The sequence below is a fragment of the Megalops cyprinoides genome, chromosome 16 (assembly GCF_013368585.1).
Source record: "Megalops cyprinoides isolate fMegCyp1 chromosome 16, fMegCyp1.pri, whole genome shotgun sequence".
Taxonomy (NCBI): Eukaryota; Metazoa; Chordata; class Actinopteri; order Elopiformes; family Megalopidae; genus Megalops; species Megalops cyprinoides.
The window spans coordinates 5,187,157-5,207,703 of NC_050598.1; the positions used below are offsets into that span (position 1 = coordinate 5,187,157).

General features: G+C 45.3%; 1 protein-coding gene across 1 annotated transcript in view; it reads left to right on the forward strand.

Annotated features, from left to right (window-relative positions):
- Window positions 1-10,430, forward strand: part of LOC118791150 (probable cation-transporting ATPase 13A3) — a 33,033-nt gene extending 22,603 nt beyond the window's left edge. Inside the window, exons 11-32 of the mRNA XM_036548428.1 lie at window positions 445-633; window positions 942-1,099; window positions 1,522-1,710; window positions 2,284-2,345; window positions 2,481-2,631; window positions 3,028-3,144; window positions 3,886-3,903; window positions 4,134-4,287; window positions 4,501-4,621; window positions 4,830-4,954; window positions 5,347-5,657; window positions 6,159-6,238; window positions 6,503-6,545; window positions 6,804-6,913; window positions 7,257-7,353; window positions 7,531-7,603; window positions 8,089-8,233; window positions 8,777-9,015; window positions 9,423-9,511; window positions 9,617-9,697; window positions 10,001-10,090; window positions 10,221-10,430. Coding sequence (XP_036404321.1) covers window positions 445-633; window positions 942-1,099; window positions 1,522-1,710; window positions 2,284-2,345; window positions 2,481-2,631; window positions 3,028-3,144; window positions 3,886-3,903; window positions 4,134-4,287; window positions 4,501-4,621; window positions 4,830-4,954; window positions 5,347-5,657; window positions 6,159-6,238; window positions 6,503-6,545; window positions 6,804-6,913; window positions 7,257-7,353; window positions 7,531-7,603; window positions 8,089-8,233; window positions 8,777-9,015; window positions 9,423-9,511; window positions 9,617-9,697; window positions 10,001-10,090; window positions 10,221-10,430 — 2,852 coding nt within the window. The remainder of the gene's footprint in view (window positions 1-444; window positions 634-941; window positions 1,100-1,521; window positions 1,711-2,283; window positions 2,346-2,480; window positions 2,632-3,027; window positions 3,145-3,885; window positions 3,904-4,133; window positions 4,288-4,500; window positions 4,622-4,829; window positions 4,955-5,346; window positions 5,658-6,158; window positions 6,239-6,502; window positions 6,546-6,803; window positions 6,914-7,256; window positions 7,354-7,530; window positions 7,604-8,088; window positions 8,234-8,776; window positions 9,016-9,422; window positions 9,512-9,616; window positions 9,698-10,000; window positions 10,091-10,220) is intronic.
- Window positions 10,431-20,547: the final 10,117 nt, after the last annotated feature.

Here is a 20,547-nt window from a genome sequence, read left to right on the forward strand (position 1 = left end):
AGAGAGAGAGAGAGGGATACAAATATGTACGTGTATATGTGTAAATGTATATTCATGTAAAACGGAGGAATCTCAGTATCATTGACCAACAAAATGAAGGTTAACGTCAGGTGTTTTTTGCTTTTGTTTTTACTAACTTGACTTTCTTGCACTACTTTGCAAAGCAAACAGGAGGCTTGCTTGCCTTGCAATATTTCATTTTGTCTGCTGACCTCCAGACACTTGCATGCATTCTAAATGGTAACCACTATTCAAGGTGAACATAGTTTTGCTGTTAGCAGACATGGTTATTTCAAGGCTAAGGTACTCATTTTCATCTTGTCTTGAATAGGGGACTGTGGGCTGAGAGGCTAAGGCAGGTGTCACAAAACAGCACAATGCGAGAGTATACCGCATGCTAGTGTCATTGTGTAAGTGGACTGTACCAATGGGACTGATCCACAGGGGAGAGTGTGCCCGTGACCAAGACCCAGCTGCCACTGTCCCCCCGTGGCAGCAGCGCGAATGGCGCCCTCCAGGAGCCGCTGTACGACCCGGAGGAGCACCGCAGGCACACACTGTTCTGCGGGACGCAGGTCATCCAGACACGCTACTACAGCGGAGAGAGCGTCCGCGCCGTGGTCATCCGCACAGGTGTGTGCGCGTGCATGTGTGTGTGTGTGGACTTCTTAATGTGCTTGTACGTGTATGGTATGGGCTGGTATCTATAGCAAGTGAGTTAGAGGGTGTGGCTTCCTGAATTAGAGCACTCTCCATCAGAGGTACAAGAAAATGGTCTTTCTCATGTAATAAATATTCCTTTTGCATACAGTGATCTTACAGTGGTGTTCATCTGTGCATTTCTGCACACCTCTGTCAATACACACTACATGCTTGTGTGTGTGGGACCCTGTGTAAGGTCTCATGTGAGTGGATGTCTCCTTTCCCTGAATCCCCCGCAGGGTTCTCCACAGTGAAGGGGCAGCTGGTAAGGTCCATCCTGTACCCCAAGCCCTCGGACTTCCAGCTGTACCGGGACGCCGTCCGCTTCCTGCTGGGGCTGGTGTGCGTGGCGGCTGGGGGCATGGCCTACTCCATCTACATCAGTGCCTCGCAGGGGGTGAGAGAGGGGGTGGGGTTTATCCACTCTAACATTCCCCAGTGGAGACCTCTTTTTGATAGCATGGATGAGGTATTTAACTGCTACAGTGTATCCTGCTGTATATATGGTGTGGGCAGTCCACAAATACTTAAGTAAGAAGGAGGTAAGATGAACACAGGTGAAGTGGTCTTAGTTTCATGTCTTCTTCCTTTTAGCTGATGTTGAGTGGCCAACCATGAGATGGCCATGGTTTCTTGGGTGGGGGGCAGGGAGGTTGGGATTGGGGTAGGTGATGGGATTGTGGGTGTTGTTTGTGGCTGTCTGATGGAGTGTTTTTTTGTTGTTGTTGGAAACTTTTAAACTGAATGATACGTGAAAACTTGTGATGGTGTAGTGAAACTGTCTCTCCCCCTCTCCGTCTTCCTGTCTCTCTCCCTCAGGAGTCGGTGGGGCGGATCCTGGTGGAGGCGTTGGACATCGTCACCATCACGGTTCCCCCGGCGCTGCCCGCCGCCATGACGGCCGGCATTGTGTACGCCCAGCACCGCCTGCGGCAGAAGGGCATCTTCTGCACCAGCCCCCAGCGGATCAACACCAGCGGCCAGATCAACCTGGTCTGCTTCGACAAGGTCAGAGCACAGACCCGGGGATGACCACGAGACGACTGCACAACAGTCTTTAGCATCACAGTTATGACCCTGTGCTTCAGATACTTTTAATAATAAATAGTTTACATTGTGCACACCCAGCTTTCTGTCAATTAGTTCGGTTTGTGAAAACTGATATATTTTATATAAAGCTTGATTAAAATTGTAAAAGGGGTTCACACATAAAGATGTTTTTTCAACATCTTGACATTAGCAATATTTAACTGTTTTCTTTCCCTGTGCTTAAAAAATCAAAATTTGAAAATTTGTGCAAACCACTTTTACAATTTTAATCAAATACTTTTAAATAAATTATTTATTAATAATTGTATGGTCTTTGGCAGGACATTCTATTATAGCAGGTAATATTAACCTGATTTTGTGGCTATGGTTATTGTTACTGATGAAATTCTTTTTAATTGGCTTGCAACACAACTGTGGGTTCAGGAGACTGCTGTACTCCTCAGAGGAGTGAGAAAGAAGCACAGAGTGGGATAACCATGTGCTCTTGTGTTTGGACTGGTATTTGGATGTCAGCTCTCTCTCTGTCTACAGACTGGTACTCTGACTGAGGACGGCCTCGATCTTTGGGGGATTCAGAGGGTCGCGGACAGCAGGTGTGTGTGTGCGCGTGTTAAGCTAATGGTTTTGAGTAGCATGTGGTGTTTTCTCCATGTTTGATGGATATTGCCTGGGGTTCATATGGAGAGTGGTCTTGAAAAGGGACTGTTGTGCTTGGCTTCTCTCTCCAGGTTCAGTCCTCCAGAGCAGGAGGTGGCAGTAGAGGTTCAGTCCCCTACTCCTTTCCTGGTTGCTATGGCATCCTGCCACTCCCTGACCCGCATTGAGGGACGTCTGACCGGGGACCCTCTCGACATAAAGATGTTTGAAGCCACAGGTTGGGTAAGAAGAGGACAGGAAAGACTGCAGATACTGTATTTATGACCAGATATTCAGCTCCAGTTTGCCCTCCATCTAGGAGGTACCCAGGAGTGTGCAGCACTGTGTGCATTCCTGTGCTGGCCATGTTGTTTTTGACCACACCCCTACAAGAATGCCCATAATGAGCCAGTGAATCAGCACAGTTGCAGCCTCACAAATGGCAGAGAAAGAATTTGCAGTGTGACACGTACCAGGATGACTATCTGGTCTATATAAATCAAAATTGGTGGGAAGGACACTTCCCTAGAGACCATGCTCTGATTTGCCGCTGATGTTGTGTGACATTTGCTGCCTAGTGCCACTTCTTCGTCTGTCTGCCTGTCTGCCTCTGACTGTTTCTATCCTCCACTCTCCCAGGTCCTTGAGGAGCCCAGTCCTGACGAGACCTCCAATCATGACCTCATCATGCCCACCGTGGTTCGACCCGCAAATCCCTTCCCCCTGGAAACACCATCCTTCCAGGAGCAGGACCCGGTGAGATCCCTGCCCCGGACACACGCCCCAGTGCACTTACATCACAACATGTTACGATCATGAAATAAGACCATCGCTAATGTTTCTATGTGCATGGTAATCATGGTATCCCGAATTAGCCCTATGCAAAAAAGCCATGAATTTTCTCATGTGGGAATAAATTCCTTTTGTTGGCACTTTTGCAAAATGGCCTGTTACAGACAGACAGAATTTTTCATGTTGCTCCAAAAATACGTTCTTTTTTGTTAGCTTTGACAGCTAGCTTGCCAGTAAAGTATGACCTAAGTTTCCTTGAAAAACATTCAACATGTGCAGACATTTGCTTATAGAACATTCAGAATAAAGTGTTTACATGACTCAGTATATAGGAATATCCCTCATGTCTTATCCAAGTTTCTCATATGTGGAAAACAGGGTGGGTTAGAGTTACCAAAACAAGGTGTTTATGTGGCTGAAGTCATAGAATACTTGAACATTCGGGATAATACCGCAACACTTGTGTATGTAAACGTAGTTACATATGGTCTAATGGCTTAAACAAACTCACTCTTACATGCATTAAGAATGGTGAGCATGTCAAATGACATGCACTAAACACACTCATACTTAATTTTGGAGTGTAATGAGAAGAACATTGTTCTAGTGTTAAGTCTCATATACACAAAGTCCTGTACATGATCCTTATGTTGAGCTCTTCATGCGTCCTAATTTTGTCTATCTTTTGATCTTTCTGCCTTCCAGGATATCAGAGAACTGATGGTACGTACTCCTTAAACATTTAGAGCACATAGAGTTGCCATAATTGTGATGCCATAAATGTAATGACCTTTAATCTTGTCCTGTTCAGATCATATATTTTACTTTCTCTTTCTTTTTCTCTCCCTGCCTCTCTTTATCCCTGCCTCTCTCTCTTCCTTCCTGGTCTTTGCCCATATATGTCCCTTCCTGTAAAATGGCTCCTCCCCCTACTTATCAATCTCCTCCCCCAGGGGCGGTACGAGGTGGGGGTGCTGGCCCAGTTCCCCTTCTCCTCCTGTTTGCAGCGCATGAGTGTGGTCACCCGCGTGCTGGGGGAGCGCAGGCTGCGGGCCTACCTTAAGGGGGCGCCAGAGACTGTGGTCCGCCTGTGCCGCCCAGAGACGGGTAAGAGAGGGAGAGAGGGTGAGGCAGGTGTCAGGGGAGGGGTGAGGGGTGGGTGAGGAGGTGTCAGTGTGTAGCTGTGGACTCAGCACAGTTGATGTGTTCAGGACTGGGTGAAGACCCTGTAGATTTTGTTCAGTCATGATATGCAAGGTTTCCCTGCTGTTTGAGTGTGACAGTGACTCGTGTTGTTATGTTGACATATGTTGATGTCAGTGCCGGTGGACTTCTGGGAGGTGCTGGACAGCTACACTCGGCAGGGGCTGAGGGTCATCGCCCTGGCTCACCGGCAGCTCGAACCCAAGTTCACCTGGCACCGCCTGCACACCACCGGCCGGTCAGTGCACTCAGTCCAGTCCTCGCTTTAACTGAGTACCATTAGACTATGACATTGGCTTATTAATGGTACACATATTTCCATCTATTATCTTCTACAAGAACGCATTAACACCATCAGGATGTTTTTAAAATAGGATAGATTATCACACTTGAAAGGTGTGAAATCTGTGTATATGTGTGTGCCTCTGTCTGTTTCTGTGTGCCAGTGAGGCGATTGAGTGTGAGATGGAGTTCCTGGGCCTGCTGATGCTGCAGAACAAGTTGAAGCCCCAGACAGTGCCGGTGCTGGCCGAGCTCCACCAAGCCCACATCCGCACTGTCATGGTAACAGGTGAGTCTACCCCACATCCGCACCGTCATGGTAACGAGTGAGTCTACACCACATCCGCACCGTCATGGTAATGGGTGAGTGTACACCACATCCGCACCGTCATGGTAACGGGTGAGTCTACTCCACATCCGCACTGTCATGGTAATTGACAAGTGTACATCACATCTCTGTCACAGTTGAGTCTACACAGCATCCAAGCTAAACTCCACATGTTTTCATTGTTGAGGTTCAGGGGTGTACCAATGTCAGCAGGTCATAGCACTTGAAATCAGTGCAACCTGAGCATTTTCTGTGTCATCAGCCGACGCTGACAATGATATCATGGGCATTTTTTGAGGCATCTGATTGCACAGAACAGACGATCTCATGCGTGAGGTCTCCACCCTCCGCAGGCGACAGCATGCTGACGGCAGTCTCCGTGGCAAGAGAGAGTGGCCTGATCCCACCCCACTCCCAGGTGATCATCACGGAGGCCCACCCCCCGCGAGAGGGCCAGCCGGCCACTGTGGCCTGGAGTTACAGCCAGGACAGCCCCCACGCCCCACGCCAGCCCCCAGCCTCCGCCTCCGCCCCCGGCACCACCCAGGAGACCCACGTCACCGTGGGCCCGCAGCCGCACCCCACCCAGCCCAACTACCACTTCGCCATGAGCGGCCGCACCTTCTCCATCATCCTGGAGCACTTCTCCGACCTCCTGCCCAAGGTGAGGCCCCCTCCCACAGCCCACCAGCACAGTTCAGGTAAAACAGCTACATAAATAAAGCCAAGGAAACAGATGGGCCATCACATGCCAGCGTCTGAGAGAGGAAGGTAGAGAGGTGTGCATAGATGTAGAAGACACAGCAGTAAGTGGACATGCATATAACTAGTCTTGGTTCATGAGTATATACTCAGGAGTTTGATGACCATTTAAATCAAGCTCTCCACACAAATGGTCTTTACTGCATCAGAAAGAGAGATAAATTATAAAATAATACATATATTAATTAGTGAATAAAAATGTACATACTGTACTGTGTTCTGTTGAGCACTAGAAGTCTGAACTGGCTGTCTGGTTTGTTTTACAATATATGTGTCTGTGTGCCCGTTTGTGTGTGTATGTGCATGTGTGTGCACGTATATTTGTTTTTGTCTGTCTGTATATGTGTGCATGCACACGTTTGTGTGTGTGTGTTTGTGTGTGTGTGGGCGCACTGTATTGCAGCTGTTGCTGTGTGGGACAGTCTATGCCAGAATGGCCCCTGATCAGAAAACACAGCTTGTGGAGGAGCTGCAGAAAGTAGAGTGAGTAGCTCTGAATCACTCTGAATCACACTGATACAGACACTTACTAATACACGCTGACACCAGCAGACACTGACACACATTGACACCAGCAGTCACTGATGCACACACGCTGATACCAACAGTCCTTGACACACACCAGTTCACTGAGGTACACTATTGCTAAAATGTTATTTTATTGCATAATGTTGTAAAGAGATGCTGATACACACACTGACACTCACAGGCAGTGACTGTCTCTGTCTTCATGTCTGTCATTCACAGCTATTTTGTGGCAATGTGTGGAGATGGAGCCAATGACTGTGGGGTAAGAGCCTCCCCTCCATCTGTCCGTCTGTCCAACTGTGTTACAGTCTCTAGCTCTCATCCGTATTTATCACAGTATTTTGAGAACTTTCACTCCCATTACAATCAGGTTATTCCCAAGACCCAGCCAGCTGAGATGTAAAGTTCACACAGCACCCTGTCCCATTGCTCTCATAAGAACACCGCAGGGGTGTTGTAGCATGGCTGTAGTGAGAATGTTTGGCGGGGGACGGGCATGATGTGCTCTCTCTGCTGCCAGGCGCTGAAGCGGGCACACACGGGCATCTCTCTGTCGGAGCTGGAGGCATCCGTAGCCTCTCCCTTCACCTCTCGAACCCCAGACATCTCCTGCGTGCCCCACCTCATCAGGTCAGCACCCCCACTGCAGTTTTTTACACATTACCCTGCAGGGGTAGGGGGGTAGATGTGCGTGGGACAGTTCTGTCCTCCTTTATTCTTAACATGACGTGTGGCACTCTTGCACAAAATGGCTGCTGCTTGTTGACCAGGCACGCATTTAAAAGGGTCTGTGGGCATGTTGTGAGCAGGAAGGAAGAGCTCATTTCCACTGATTGGAGGGTGATGATTATCAGCCTTGGATGACTTCAGCATGTTTATTTGTCCTATACGTTGAGATGTTGTTGTGTTCTGAGATCTGAACTTTGTTCTTAAATAAAGGGCTCTAACCAGCAGAGGTCTGTGTGTGTTTCAGGGAGGGGCGGGCGGCCCTAGTCACCTCCTTCTGTGTGTTCAAGTTTATGGCCCTCTACAGCATCATCCAATACCTGTGTGTGCTGCTGCTTTACTCTGTGAGTCACACTGCCACTGCACATACATGTTTACCATCCCTTTATCACATACACACACACACACACACACACACACAAAGACACGCACACATTCAGAACTGCTTTACGCACTGTGTTGCCCAGGCCTCAGAGTATCATACCTCCGGCATGCTGTGCTGACCTCTCTTTTTCCTGCAGATCCTCAGTAACATGGGAGACTCCCAGTACCTGTTCATCGACATCGCCATCATCATGTCTTTGGCCTTTACCAGTAAGTGAACAGCGAACAGCAGCTGTCCGCTGAGGGTGTGTGCACTGCAGAACCCTACCCAACATGCCCCTCTCCTCACACTGAGAGCAAGCTGTATCTGGCACGTTTGTGATGTCATTCACTGACCTGGTCTATGGGCAGACACACTTGGCGAGGGAAGTGAGGGAAAGTGCTGGAACTGGGCGTCTCTAATCTCTAACACTGACTGGCATAAGTGTATTTCAAACTCCATACTGACTGAAACATGGACATCTCTCTTTTATCATGCACCCCAATTCACCACTTCCCAAATTCAGTCTCAAATTGAGTCCAATTCACTTCAATTCAGTTCAAATGAAATATGCTTTATTGGCAGGATCATACATAAGGATAGCATTGCCAAAGCAGAGCAACAGAAACATCCATCATAAGAATGATAATGGTAATACATTAAAATGACACTTGATCGTATTAACAGCCTCTCTCTCTTTCTCTCTCTCTCTCAGTGAGTCTCAGCCCGGCCTGGAAGGAGCTGGTGCCCCAGCGCCCCCCCTCCTCCCTCCTCTCCCCCTCCCTGCTGCTCTCTGTCGCCGGGCAGATCTTGCTAGCTCTCTCCTTCCAGACCACCGCCTTCCTGCTGGCCCACACACAGTGAGAGGGGGGGGGGGTGGGGAGAGGGAGGGGAGGAAAGGAGGGGAAAGAGGGGAGGGAGGATGAGAGAAGGAGTCTGGGGGGTGCAGGAAAGAGAGGAGGAAAGGTAGGGAGGCAGGAGGGAGAAAGAAAGGAGGAGGCAAAGGAAGAAAGGGAGGACATTCTAGTGGTGTATGTACTTACATCTTACATGGGCTTTACAGAGTGCAGTTACATACACATTACATTGCATTACATAGCATTTGCTTTGTAAATGCTATTAGCCAGAGTTATTCACATAGCATACAATTTCTATGTTATCTGTTTATACGGCTGATTAAAGAGACAGTACAGGTTTAGCAGCTTGCCTAAGGGTACAAAAAGCAGTGCTCCACTGGGAAATCGTACGTTGTCAGTACTGTTCCTTATCCTACACCACACTACTGCCTCCAAAATACAAGAACTTTCCAATGGTGTGTGCACATTGTAATGAGCATTATATTGTGTAGGACAGGGTACTGAGGAGTGCATGGAGAGATGCTAAAATCTTAACTCTGCACACAGCGTCTGTGACTCTGCCCAGAACGAGACCTACCCCTCCAATTGGCTGGCCGGGAACCTGTCGGGGGCGGCGGCCAATGGGAGCGTGCTCCCGGCGGGCGAGGACGATGGGGAGGAGGAGTCCCACAACATCCAGAACCTGCAGAACACCAGCCTGTTCTTCGTGTCCGGCTGCCAGTACCTCACCGTGGCCCTGGTGTTCAATCGCGGGCCGCCGTTCAGACAGCCCCTCTACACCAACTGTGAGCATCGCGGAGCTAACGCAGGAGACACAGAGAAGTCAGATCGCTGCAGAGGAGCTCCACACACACACACACACACACACACACAAGCACGTACACACACACATACACACACACACACTCACACACACACACACACACAGACACACATATTCTCTCACACACACACACACATACTCACATACACAAACACACAGACACACACACAATCACAGTCACACCTCCAGATCAGTTCAGGAACGAGGTGATTGGTTAGCTTGTCCAATCTGTACAGCTGATGATTTGATCCTTCCTCTACAAGACTGAGGGGAGTGTTAGGTGGCAGTAATGCAGAGGCTGTGATACTGTGAAGCTGACAGTGTCTTTCTGTCTCTCTGTCCGTCTGTCGGGCTGTGGCACGCCTGCAGATCTGTTTGTGCTATGCATCCTGTCCTCCTACTGCTTCCTGATCACCACGCTGCTGTACCCTGTACCTGCCCTGCAGGACTTCTTCCAGGTCAGTGTGTGTGTGTATGTATGTGTGTGTGTCTGTTTGTCAGCGTATCTGTGTGTGTGTGTGTGTGTGTGTGTGTGTGTTGACCCCTCTCTCCATGTCTCTCAGCTGGTGTGTATACCTATGGAGTGGAGGCTGACGCTGCTGGGTCTGATCATAGCAAACCTGATCCTGGCCTTCACACTGGAGGTGAGGGCAGCAGCAGCCACAGAAGCACGCAGAAGTAGGAGTACAGCGTCCCTTTAAAGCAGCACATTGCGCTCTAATATCACATAATAAAGTTATACTCAGTATACTCCCTTACCTGTAAAGGACAATACAATGTAACTGTAGTTATATGCATATTTACCTCTGCAAGTACAAAGCACTGCAGCCTCACTATGGCGGAGCAGTGTGAGACAGAGTGATTATGGGCTTTGTGGCACAGATGTTATGCTGCTGGTTCAGCTCAGTGAAGGTGGCCTAACCCAAAGCCTCTCTCTCTATCTTAAGAGTGTCATTACAGACTGCAGGGAGCTGTGGAAACGACAGTGCTCCAATCAGAAGCTACATGAGCCACATGCTGACGCCCACTGCCCTCAGGTAAGCAAGCAGAAGGATACACTGTCATACCGCCCTCAGGTGTAAAACATTCCTGCATGTACAGACACACTCATCTCTCGCATTACCAAATGCCTGCGCGTAAGGGTCGGCCGTTTGATTTACTCACCAGATGGAAGTGGATGGGTTGCCAATGCAGCGCAGTCGCTACGGTTGCTGTTGCCATAGTTCCCAGGCTCCCAGAGCCCGGTACCAGCGCCTGGCCCAGGAACTCCTGCTGGACCCTGACTGGCCGCCCCACCCCAGCTCCAAGGCGAAACCTCCCACATGCCCTGAAAGTGGTACATTCCAGGGCCAGGCACCTCAGACAACTCCCCTCTGACTGGCTGTAGGCTGGGCTGGACTACCTCTGAAAAGGTGTGTCTAATATCTTAAGATATTTGTTAAACATGCTTGTGGTACAGTTGTTGATGGAAGGTGACAATATGTCAGAGTTGGGGTCAATTCTTTTTACATTCAGTCAATTCAAGAAATGAATGAAATTAAATCAGTGAATTAATTTTAAAAATCTTCCTAGAAAATGAATGGACGATTTCCAATTCATGAATTGAATTTAAATTCATTCCATCAATTGACTGAATTGAATCGACACCACTTCTGCAATGTATTCTTATTGATTTGGTGCCAAATTCCCACAAGATATTTCTAAGATCCTGACAAAAATTAAGAGGGTTACAGATGAATAATGCAGCAGTTGAAGGAATTAGGGAAGTGCCCACAACTACAGTAACACAATGTGTGTATGTGTGTATTTAAGAGAGAGAAAGATTGAGAGAATCTGAGAGACAAATCCTATATTATTACACTATGTATACAATATGATTTTTCATGCATCTGCCATGGCCATCCAGATATGTCTGCATAAATATGTCATAGCTGATGTAGGGAGAAATGTATATTCAAAACCATTGTGGATTTCCAGCTATTTATCTAACTGAAAAACAGCACAGTTTTTTGTAGCATAATTTTCCTATGAAGATTTCAGAATGGTTTCCACTTTAAATTGGCATTTCTGTTGAACAGACTTGCTGCCTAAACACCTTCTGCCAGTTACTTTAAAGGATGTTTATTTGAGCATGTATGTAATATGTATCTAATATAATACACTGTATGTATATGTATATAAGAAGACTGAATATGGTATCAAATAAATTTGTAACTTATGACTCGGTGTCTCAATACTGTCGTAATTTGGTTTTAATAAACTGAAACTCACTCCATCATGACAATTTGTTATATTTCTATCTGTAGTAATTGTATGGTATTTTGTAATCACAATGATATGGTATATGCTGGAATCTGTAATCTGTGTTCTTGGATGATTCAAGAAAGGTCATTTCTGTAAAACTATTTCTTGTCACCAGAGGGCAGTGTAGGCATTTATACCTTATCATTTGCTTTCCTTACTAAAAACTGTGAAAAGAATGTCCTGCTAGCACTATAGAATCTTGGGGCCAAAACAGGCCTCTCCATTGGCTAACACTGGAAAACTGTTAGCTTTTATGACAAAAGTAGGAGTCGAATGATAATGTTCTGGGTGACACATCAAAAAGTATGGGAGAACATTTATTCCTTGAATTTTCTGTGTTAACAAGAAGATGATAACAAACTGGCTATGAGTCAGCTGCCAAGGCTCTGGTCGATCGGACATCATGAAAGCAATTTTCTATTCTAAGGCAGGAACAATATTCAGTGAATTTTAAGTGAGTAAACATTAACAGTATGACAACTGATATGCAAGCTTGACAACTTTAAGGAGTTAGCTTAAAGGCAACCTTAAGAAGGACTTAGTGAGCGAGCTAGTGTTACAGGCACAGAAAGAATCTCAAAACTCAATCTGGTGCAACAGATTTAATGTTGGATGTAAATCTGAAACAAGAAAACAAACATTTCAGCGGTGAGCTGGGCTGGAACTTCAGCGGTCTCGTCTCCAATGGCCAACTCGAGAACCCAGCCCAAGCTCCCCAACTGCACCCGCTGCCAATCCACAGCGCGTGGACGGCAGACAGACAATAACGGCAGAGACACAGACAACCATAACGTACGATCAAGGAGGGGTAATCGTGAATGCACCACATAGACACAAATTTTCCAATGCACATAAAAGCCTACGTGCCACACTAGCTAACTACAATGGTGAGTTAGCAAGCTGGATCCTGCTTCAATCATCAGCTAGCTAGCCCTCTTCTGTTTTTCAAACAGCTATAAGTGACCAGCTAGTTTAGGTAGCTACCTAAGAAGCACCTTGCTGTGTGTCACACATTTAGATGTAGTGACATTTCTGGTGAGAGCTTATATCAAAGTGTTTCTGCTTTCTGATGCAAAAAGTTTTGTAGTGATGTGCAAATATCACTATGCTGTAGAGTGGGAGAAAGTGGAGGAGACAGGGAGTGTGAGGGAGTAGTTGGGAGAGGTGGAAGGACAGGGAGAGAGCGGTAATGGATGGAGGGGACAGAGTGAAATAGAAGGTGGGAGAGGGAGGGAGATGGTAGAGTAAACGAGGAGGGAGGAGAATTGGTGGAAGGGACAGGGAGAGGGAGGGTAAAGGGAAAACAGAAGGAGAGGGAAGGAGATGGAGTGAGTGGAGTGGATAAGGAGAGGATGGAGGGAGGCAGTGGGTGCGTAGGACAGGAACTGTGAGGGGAGAGAAAAGAGTGGTGGAGACAAGGAGGGAAGGATTTGGTGGAGGTGACAGGTAGGCAGAAAAACAGGGTGGAGGTGATGGAAGGGATGGGTGGAATGAACAGGGAGGGAGATGGTGGAGGAGACTGGGAGTGTGAGGGAAAGGGTGGAGTGTAAGGGGAGGGGATGGAGGGAGTGAGTGAATGTGATGGAGTTGGGGAGGGAGGATAGGACAGGGAGTCTGAGGGAGAGGGTGGAGGAGATCGAAGGGTTGGATGGAGTGGACAAGAAGGGAGATGGTGGGGAGGAAAGGGAGGAAGAGGGAGATGGTGGGGAGGAAAGGGAGGAAGAGGGAGATGGAATGAGTGAGGGGGGCAGGGAGGGGGAAAGAGTGCTGATGGACAGGTAGGGAGATGGAGAGGGTGGAGTGCATAGGAAGGGGATGGGGGGGAGTTGGTGGAGGGTGGAGTGGGAGGAGGGGAGAGGGTGGAGTCGACAGGCAGAGATGGAGCGGACCGATAGGGAGAGCGAAGGAGAGGGAGTGAGTGACGAGGACAGGGAGGGTGAAGGAATTTGGGTAGGGGACAGAGTGTAAGGGAGAGGAAAGGAGTGGGAGAGGGAATGACGGGGACTGGGGAAAAGAGGGTGGAAGGGAAAGTGAGGGAGGGGTTGGAGGGAATGGGTGGAGGAGATAGACAGGGAGATGGTTGAGTTGATCAAGAGGGAGTGAGTGAATGAGGAGGGGGCAGGGAAAGGAGGAGGAGACAGGGAGCAAGACGGTGAAGGGGAAAGGGAGGGAGAGGGAGAGGGAGAAGGGAAAAAGGGGGAGGAGGAAAGGCTGGGAGGGAGAGGGAGGCAGATGGTGGAGTGGACCAAGAGGTAGAGGTTTGCGGGGACAGGAAGGGACAAGGAATTGGTGGAGGGGACAGGGAGTGTGAGGGAGAGGTTGGAGTGCATTGGGATGGAGAGGGAGTGAGTGGACAGGCAGTTGGAATGAGTGGGGGCACAGGGAGCAGGAGGGAGAGGGTAGCGTGGACAGGGAGGGAGAGTGTGAACGGGGACATTTAAGGAGAAGGAGAAAGTGAAGGGGAATGGGTGAAGAGGACAGGGTAGAAGAGAGAGGGAGAAGGTGGAGGAGTTGGGGAGAGAGGGAGAGGGTTGGAGGGACAGAGAGAGGGTGGAGGAGTCAGGGAGAGAGAGGGAGAGGGTGGAGGAGTCAGGGAGAGAGAGGGAGAGGGTGGAGGAGTCAGGGAGAGAGGGAGAGTGTTGGGGGGACAGAGAGAGGGAGAGGGTGGAGGAGTCAGAGAGAGAGGGAGAGGGTTGAGGGGACAGAGAGAGGGAGAGGGTGGAGGAGTCAGGGAGAGAGGGAGAGGGTTGAGGGGACAGAGAGAGGGAGAGGGTGGAGGAGTCAGGGAGAGAGAGGGAGAGGGTGGAGGAGTCAGGGAGAGAGAGGGAGAGGGTGGAGGAGTCAGGGAGAGAGGGAGAGGGTTGGGGGGACAGAGAGAGGGAGAGGGTGGAGGAGTCAGGGAGAGAGGGAGAGGGTTGAGGGGACAGAGAGAGGGAGAGGGTGGAGGAGTCAGGGAGAGAGGGAGAGGGTTGTGGATGCTGAAAGAAGACAAAGCTTTAGCTGTTGAAGAGTGGTGATGGAAATCTATTTTTCAGCCCAAACGTCCATGTACATCCTTAAATATACCATCATATTGAAAACATGATGTGGAAAAACATGAAGATGTATTTAATGTATCTTTGTTTGCACGTCCATTTTAAATGAGGCTGAACAATGACTATTATAAGACTTCTGACAAAGTATCGGAGAAATTCATCATATCTTACAAACTTCAAAATACATTCTAATAATTTAGCTGCTTACATTGCAATAACCTCACTTCATAATGGTCTTGAATGCAATGACGGTATTAGTAGTTCACATGTTCAGATATCCTCACTTGGTAATGGTTATGAATGGAATGACTGAATTGGTAGTTCACGGTACTATATATATGTCACTTGTAAGCCACTGTGACATCACATGTGACCTCACAACCAAATCGCATACTGGCACACTGCTAACATGCTGTGCAGTATATATGCTCTACTAAATATTTTAGTATGTATCCATATGCACACAAGTACACTGTATGGATCAGTAAACGCAGTAATTTTCACATCAAATTGGATCTTTGTCTACATAAACATGAACCAAAATATCTTACCGTACAATGCTATTTGCGTATTAACAAACATGAAGATCTATTTATATTTAAGTATATGAATCTCTCTCCCTCTGTCTACACAATCAAGGACTTCTCACAAAGCGGTATGTGGTATTTTAAGCATCACTTAAAATACCAGTTTTACTTGATATTCTGATCATTTCATGATGGTTATGACTGCAACGACTACACTGGTAGTTTATGGTACAAAGTATATGTCACTTCTCAGTCATTGTGACATCATATTTGACATCACATTACTAGCGACCAAATCGCTCACCGACATACTGCATACTAACATGCTGTGCACTATACATAAACTCTATACAAACTATTTCAGCATGTATCCATATATATACAAGTACACAGTGTGCTTCCTTTGCGAATGCACTAATTTTCAGATCAAATCAGATCTCTGTCTACATAAACATGCACCAAAATTCCTCATTGTACAATGTCACATGCATATTAACAAAGGTGAAGATATTTTCATATTTAAGTATATGTATCTCTCTCCATCTGTCTATATAATCTTTAGAAAAGCTAAACAATGACCAATAAACTATTAAAGAATGTCTACAAGAGAAAATGAATCATAACTCACCATGCCACAATACCACAAACTTCAAAAAATATCCTGATAATGTAGTTATCATTTTGACAACCTCACTTCATAATGGGCATGAGCATAATGATTGAATTGGTGGAGAGTGGCAGAGTATATATGTGACTTCTAAGCCACTGTGACATCATACTTGACTTCACAATATGGGAGAATAAGTCTGTTTTTATACCAGAGGCATAAAACAGACTTACCATACCACAGTACCACAATCAAAACAAATGTATTTGATGTTCAGATATCCTCACTTTATAATGGTTATGAGTGCAGTGACTGTATTGGTAGTTCATGGTACAATATATATGTCACCTGTAAACCACTGTGACATCATATATGACCTCACAACACTAAACACCAAATTGCATAGTGGCATACTGCTAACATGCTGTGCAGTATATACTCTCTACTAAATATTTTAGTACGTATCCATACGTACACAAGTACGCAGTATGCATCAATTGTGAATGGAGTAATGTTCGGGTCAAATTGGATCTTTGCTTACATAAACATGAAGCAAAATACCTTACTGTACAATGCCACATACATATTAACAAAGGTGAAGATATTTTCATGTTGAAGTATATGTATCTCTCTCTATCTGTCTACGTAATCTTTAGAGAAGCTGAACAATAACCAATAAACTATTAAAGAATATCTGCAACAGAAAAATGAATTATAACTTACCATGCCGCAATACCACAAACAAACCTCAAAAATATCCTGATAATGTAGGTGACATCATTTTGACTACCTCGCTTCATAATGGGCATGAGCGTAATGACTGAATTGGTGAAGAGTGGCAGAATATATATGTGACTTGTAAGCCACTGTGACATCATACTTGACTTCACAATATGGGAGACTTGGAGTGTATCAGGCAAAATATCATTCTAAAAATGTATCGTACAAGGAAAGGTTGTAGAGATCAGGAATGAGAGGGAAAGAAACTGGGGGTCACAAGAAGGCCTGGAGGCCTGTGATGGGCAGGAAAGGGTGAAGAAGAGAGGGGACAGGGAGAAGGACTGTAAAAGTCCTCAGCTGTAGATGAGGAGTAACAGAGATGGCAGAAGTATAAGTCAACAAGATCTGCCTACACAGAAATGTACAGACTTACCACAACAAAGATAACTACATATAAGCAAACACCACGATATAATTATTTTTATATACTTACATTATGTCTCTGTTTCCATGATTTTCCAAACAGCCAAGCAGTAACCAATAGACCATTAAGGACGCCAGACAAAATAACAAGGCTATCCAAAATGGAGAAATTAACCAACAGACTAGAAAGGACTTCTCACAAACTACCAGAGGGATAAAACGGTCATGACTTACCATACCACTGGACCACAAGCCAAACAAATGTATTTGATGTTCAGATATCCTCACTTTATAATGGTTATGAGTGCAGTGACTGTATTGGTAGTTGCAATGTATCTTGTAAGCCACTGTGACATCACACATGACCTCACAACACTAAATACGAACATGCTGCACAGTATATAATCATAATTTGCCATTCTGCAATACTACAATCAACCCTCAACATACACTGAGATAATTTAGCTGATATCATTCTGATAACCTCACTTCATAGTGGCTATGACTGTAATGTCAGCATTGGTAGCTTATGGTAGAAAATTTATATATATATATATATGTATGTATGTATGTATGTATGTATGTATTGAGACTAGTCAGACTTGTGGCCATGTTTGCCCTTCATACCCTTTCACCTGTCTAAGTCACTAGCCTTCTCTGCCCACACATTCCCTCAGCTCATCCACGTCTAATAAATTAAAACTTCAACATTTGTAGCACAGGTTCTACAAAATCCTTCTCACTCAGGGGAATTCGAGACTGTGAGTCTGCACACGATTTGACACAAAATCAGGTTTTTAATGATGTATTTTTCCCCTTTTTTCTCCCTGTATTTTAACACTTGGGTCATCATTCCATTTTAAGGTTTGTATTCACTTTTATATATTAGTACTCTGGGGCTTAAAAGAATACTACATGAAGGCGTGTTTAGTACTATTGTTTGCTTACTAAGGAAGCTATTACAACAGACGATTAAGGAAATCTGAAAAACTCGGAAGGCTATCAAATGTGATAAATAAATGGAGAAATTAATCATGACTTACCATACTGCAGTACCACGAACAAACCAAATTTACTAGATGTTCAGTTGGTAATGGCTATGAATGGAATGACTGAATTGATAGTTTATGGAACTATATATATATATATATATATATATATATATATGTATATATATATATATATATATATATATATATATATATGTCACTTGTAAGCCACTGTGACATCACACGTGACCTCACAGCACTAAACAGCAGATCGCATACTGGCATACTCACGGTGCGAAATACGGGGGTCTCGGACCTTGATTGACACTTGAGACCCCCTGAAAGCCTCAACAGCAAACTTTTGCAGGGCCTCTGGAAAAATATTTTAAAAATTATTACTCACTTGTAATTGTCACTAAAAATGTCTTTTAACCCTTAAAATCCGACAGACGCAGCCCACGTCCAAATTCACATCCCTTCTTCTCCCTTGAATTGCTCACGACGTATTCATCGCTAACGATGCTAGCTGCTTGTCTATGCCACGAAGTGTTGTTGTAATTCTGAATTTACATCAAATATAATCATAGTTACAATCTGCGTACAGCTCTGCGTCCATCTCCACACCCATGGGGTTGCAAACCGTCAAGTAAAATAGGAATCATCCCGTAATAGGAAACTAAAAGACGTGTTCCGTGTTGAACTGATATGGGACGCGCTTTGTTCCGTATTTTTGAGAATCAATTCAGTGCAAATCTATGGGAGAGAAATATTACAGGTTAGACTATTATGACAGGGCGATTTGTATGAGAAACCCTGCTGCTCTTCCTCAGCCTGTCTGTCATGTTATATTACACTACCCAAACAGAGAATGCGCTTCTCATTGGCCGTGAGTCACGACCAATGAGAAGCGCTGTCAGCGTTGCTACGATACGCCTGACAGCGCTAATGATTGAAATTGTTTGTTTTATTCAAAAGTAGGGCCCGGCGATTATCAATTATTATCGCGATATGATTTTCCTCGATAGAAATGTAACAAATGTTCGATATAATTACTTTCAATGCTTAGATAGCATGCACAGAAATGATTAGCGAACTGCCAATCATGTCGCAGGAATAGAGGTATGGATTGCGCAGACTGCGTTGCAACCCAGTCTCACAACAATTCGGGAAACGGTTACGTAATATTAATCTATTATTCGTGTTGGCGCAAATGTAATTAACCAAAAAGTCCTGTGCACCAGCACGAATTTTAAATCATTGTATTATTGGCCGGCGATTTTGCTCCTCATCCACGTCAATGCAAACGGAACAGCCAATCATTCCATTCCGCGCTTTTCTTATACAGAGGTAAGGATTTCTTCCCGCATTATAACTTTAAATAGTTATTGATATGGTTAAACCTAAATCACCACCTCTAAATAGCAAGTTAGCTAAATAGCAAACGGGCTACCTATTGAAAGCTTGGTAGGGAGCTAGCTAGCGTTAGCTAATTAAATACCTAATAACTAAACAGTTACGGTTAGGCAGGTTGGCTATTTTAAAAGATACAACGGACTATTTTAACAGCAGCTTCCCCAACCCTTTCCTCTCAGCTGTACTTGATATAGCTACATATATTTACCTATAGTGACAGCTACTGTTTGCAGTGTTGCCAAATGTACAGCTAACATGTGTCGCTAACAAGCTATCTAATTCCCAATCTGACATGTAGTGTAAGGTAGCTATTTTTTGGGCTGTCCCTAGAATGACCCAAGGAGGTTGAGAAGAAACTGCTATCAGTGTAATGGTCTAAACTCTGTAATAAACATTATAGCATTGTCCCCTTGTGCCATACTTAGTTTAATGCTTTAGTAGCAAGGCTACACATGATATAAAGTAATATACATCAATTAACAGTGCAGTCCATGATTCTAATCCAATACACTTGTCAAATTCAGGGAGTCAGGTGCATGCAAGGGAGGGGTGTAATTTGATTGCTTGTTGTGCTCAAATATCAACAACCAATCCCCATAATGCCAACTGCACCTTTAATTTGTGCTAAAATGCAATCTTGGAATATGATATGATGTCTGACAGGTTTTTTTTTATAGATAAACATCCATAATGGTTCATGAAATATATGGTTGTTGAGCTGCTGTGTTTATAAAGTGAATGCAATACTAAATAACTATTAAGATGATAATGTACATTTGCCACTTTACAGCATTTTATCACATACTGTTTACATGTGTGGTGGTCTATGGTCCTATGTGGTTATGGTTCCAAAGCAGGTTATAAGCTAAACTATCTAGTAACATATTTGAGTAGCTCTGGCTGGAAGGGGTACCCACTTCATTCCTCAGGGGAGGGACCCCTAGCTGCCCGAGCCACCCGCAGTCCCCCTGACCTCTGTGGAGCCACTCACTGTACCCTCCGACATCCATGGAGCCAACCACTGTGCCCCCAACCTCCATGGAGCCCAGTCTGAACTCTGTTCCAAAAAGAGGAAATTAAAACAAAAAGGTAAGTTACATGAATTAATCAGCATTATTGACTGGGGAAGCCATTTTGTTCCTCATGTTAGTGGACTACAAAAAATGTTCCATGTTTTCTTGATTCAGTTAGCTTATCCTTGAGTGTGACCACAGCAGTGAGGGGGTGTACAAGGGAAAGGTGTTGAAGGAGAGGAATAGGAAGGTTGGTTAGGCCAAGCATTGAGGGAGCAAGTATTGATTCTCCGTGATGCATGTGTGCATCTTAGTAACAGACAACAGTATACAATATAAATACTTTATCTTCAAAATGAGTTATATAAAGATGTACAGTACTAATGTATCTTGATTAGGGCCATGTAAAGTTGTGCAGAACAGGTTATGCTGTCAGCAAAGAAGCAACAGGACATCCTGATAC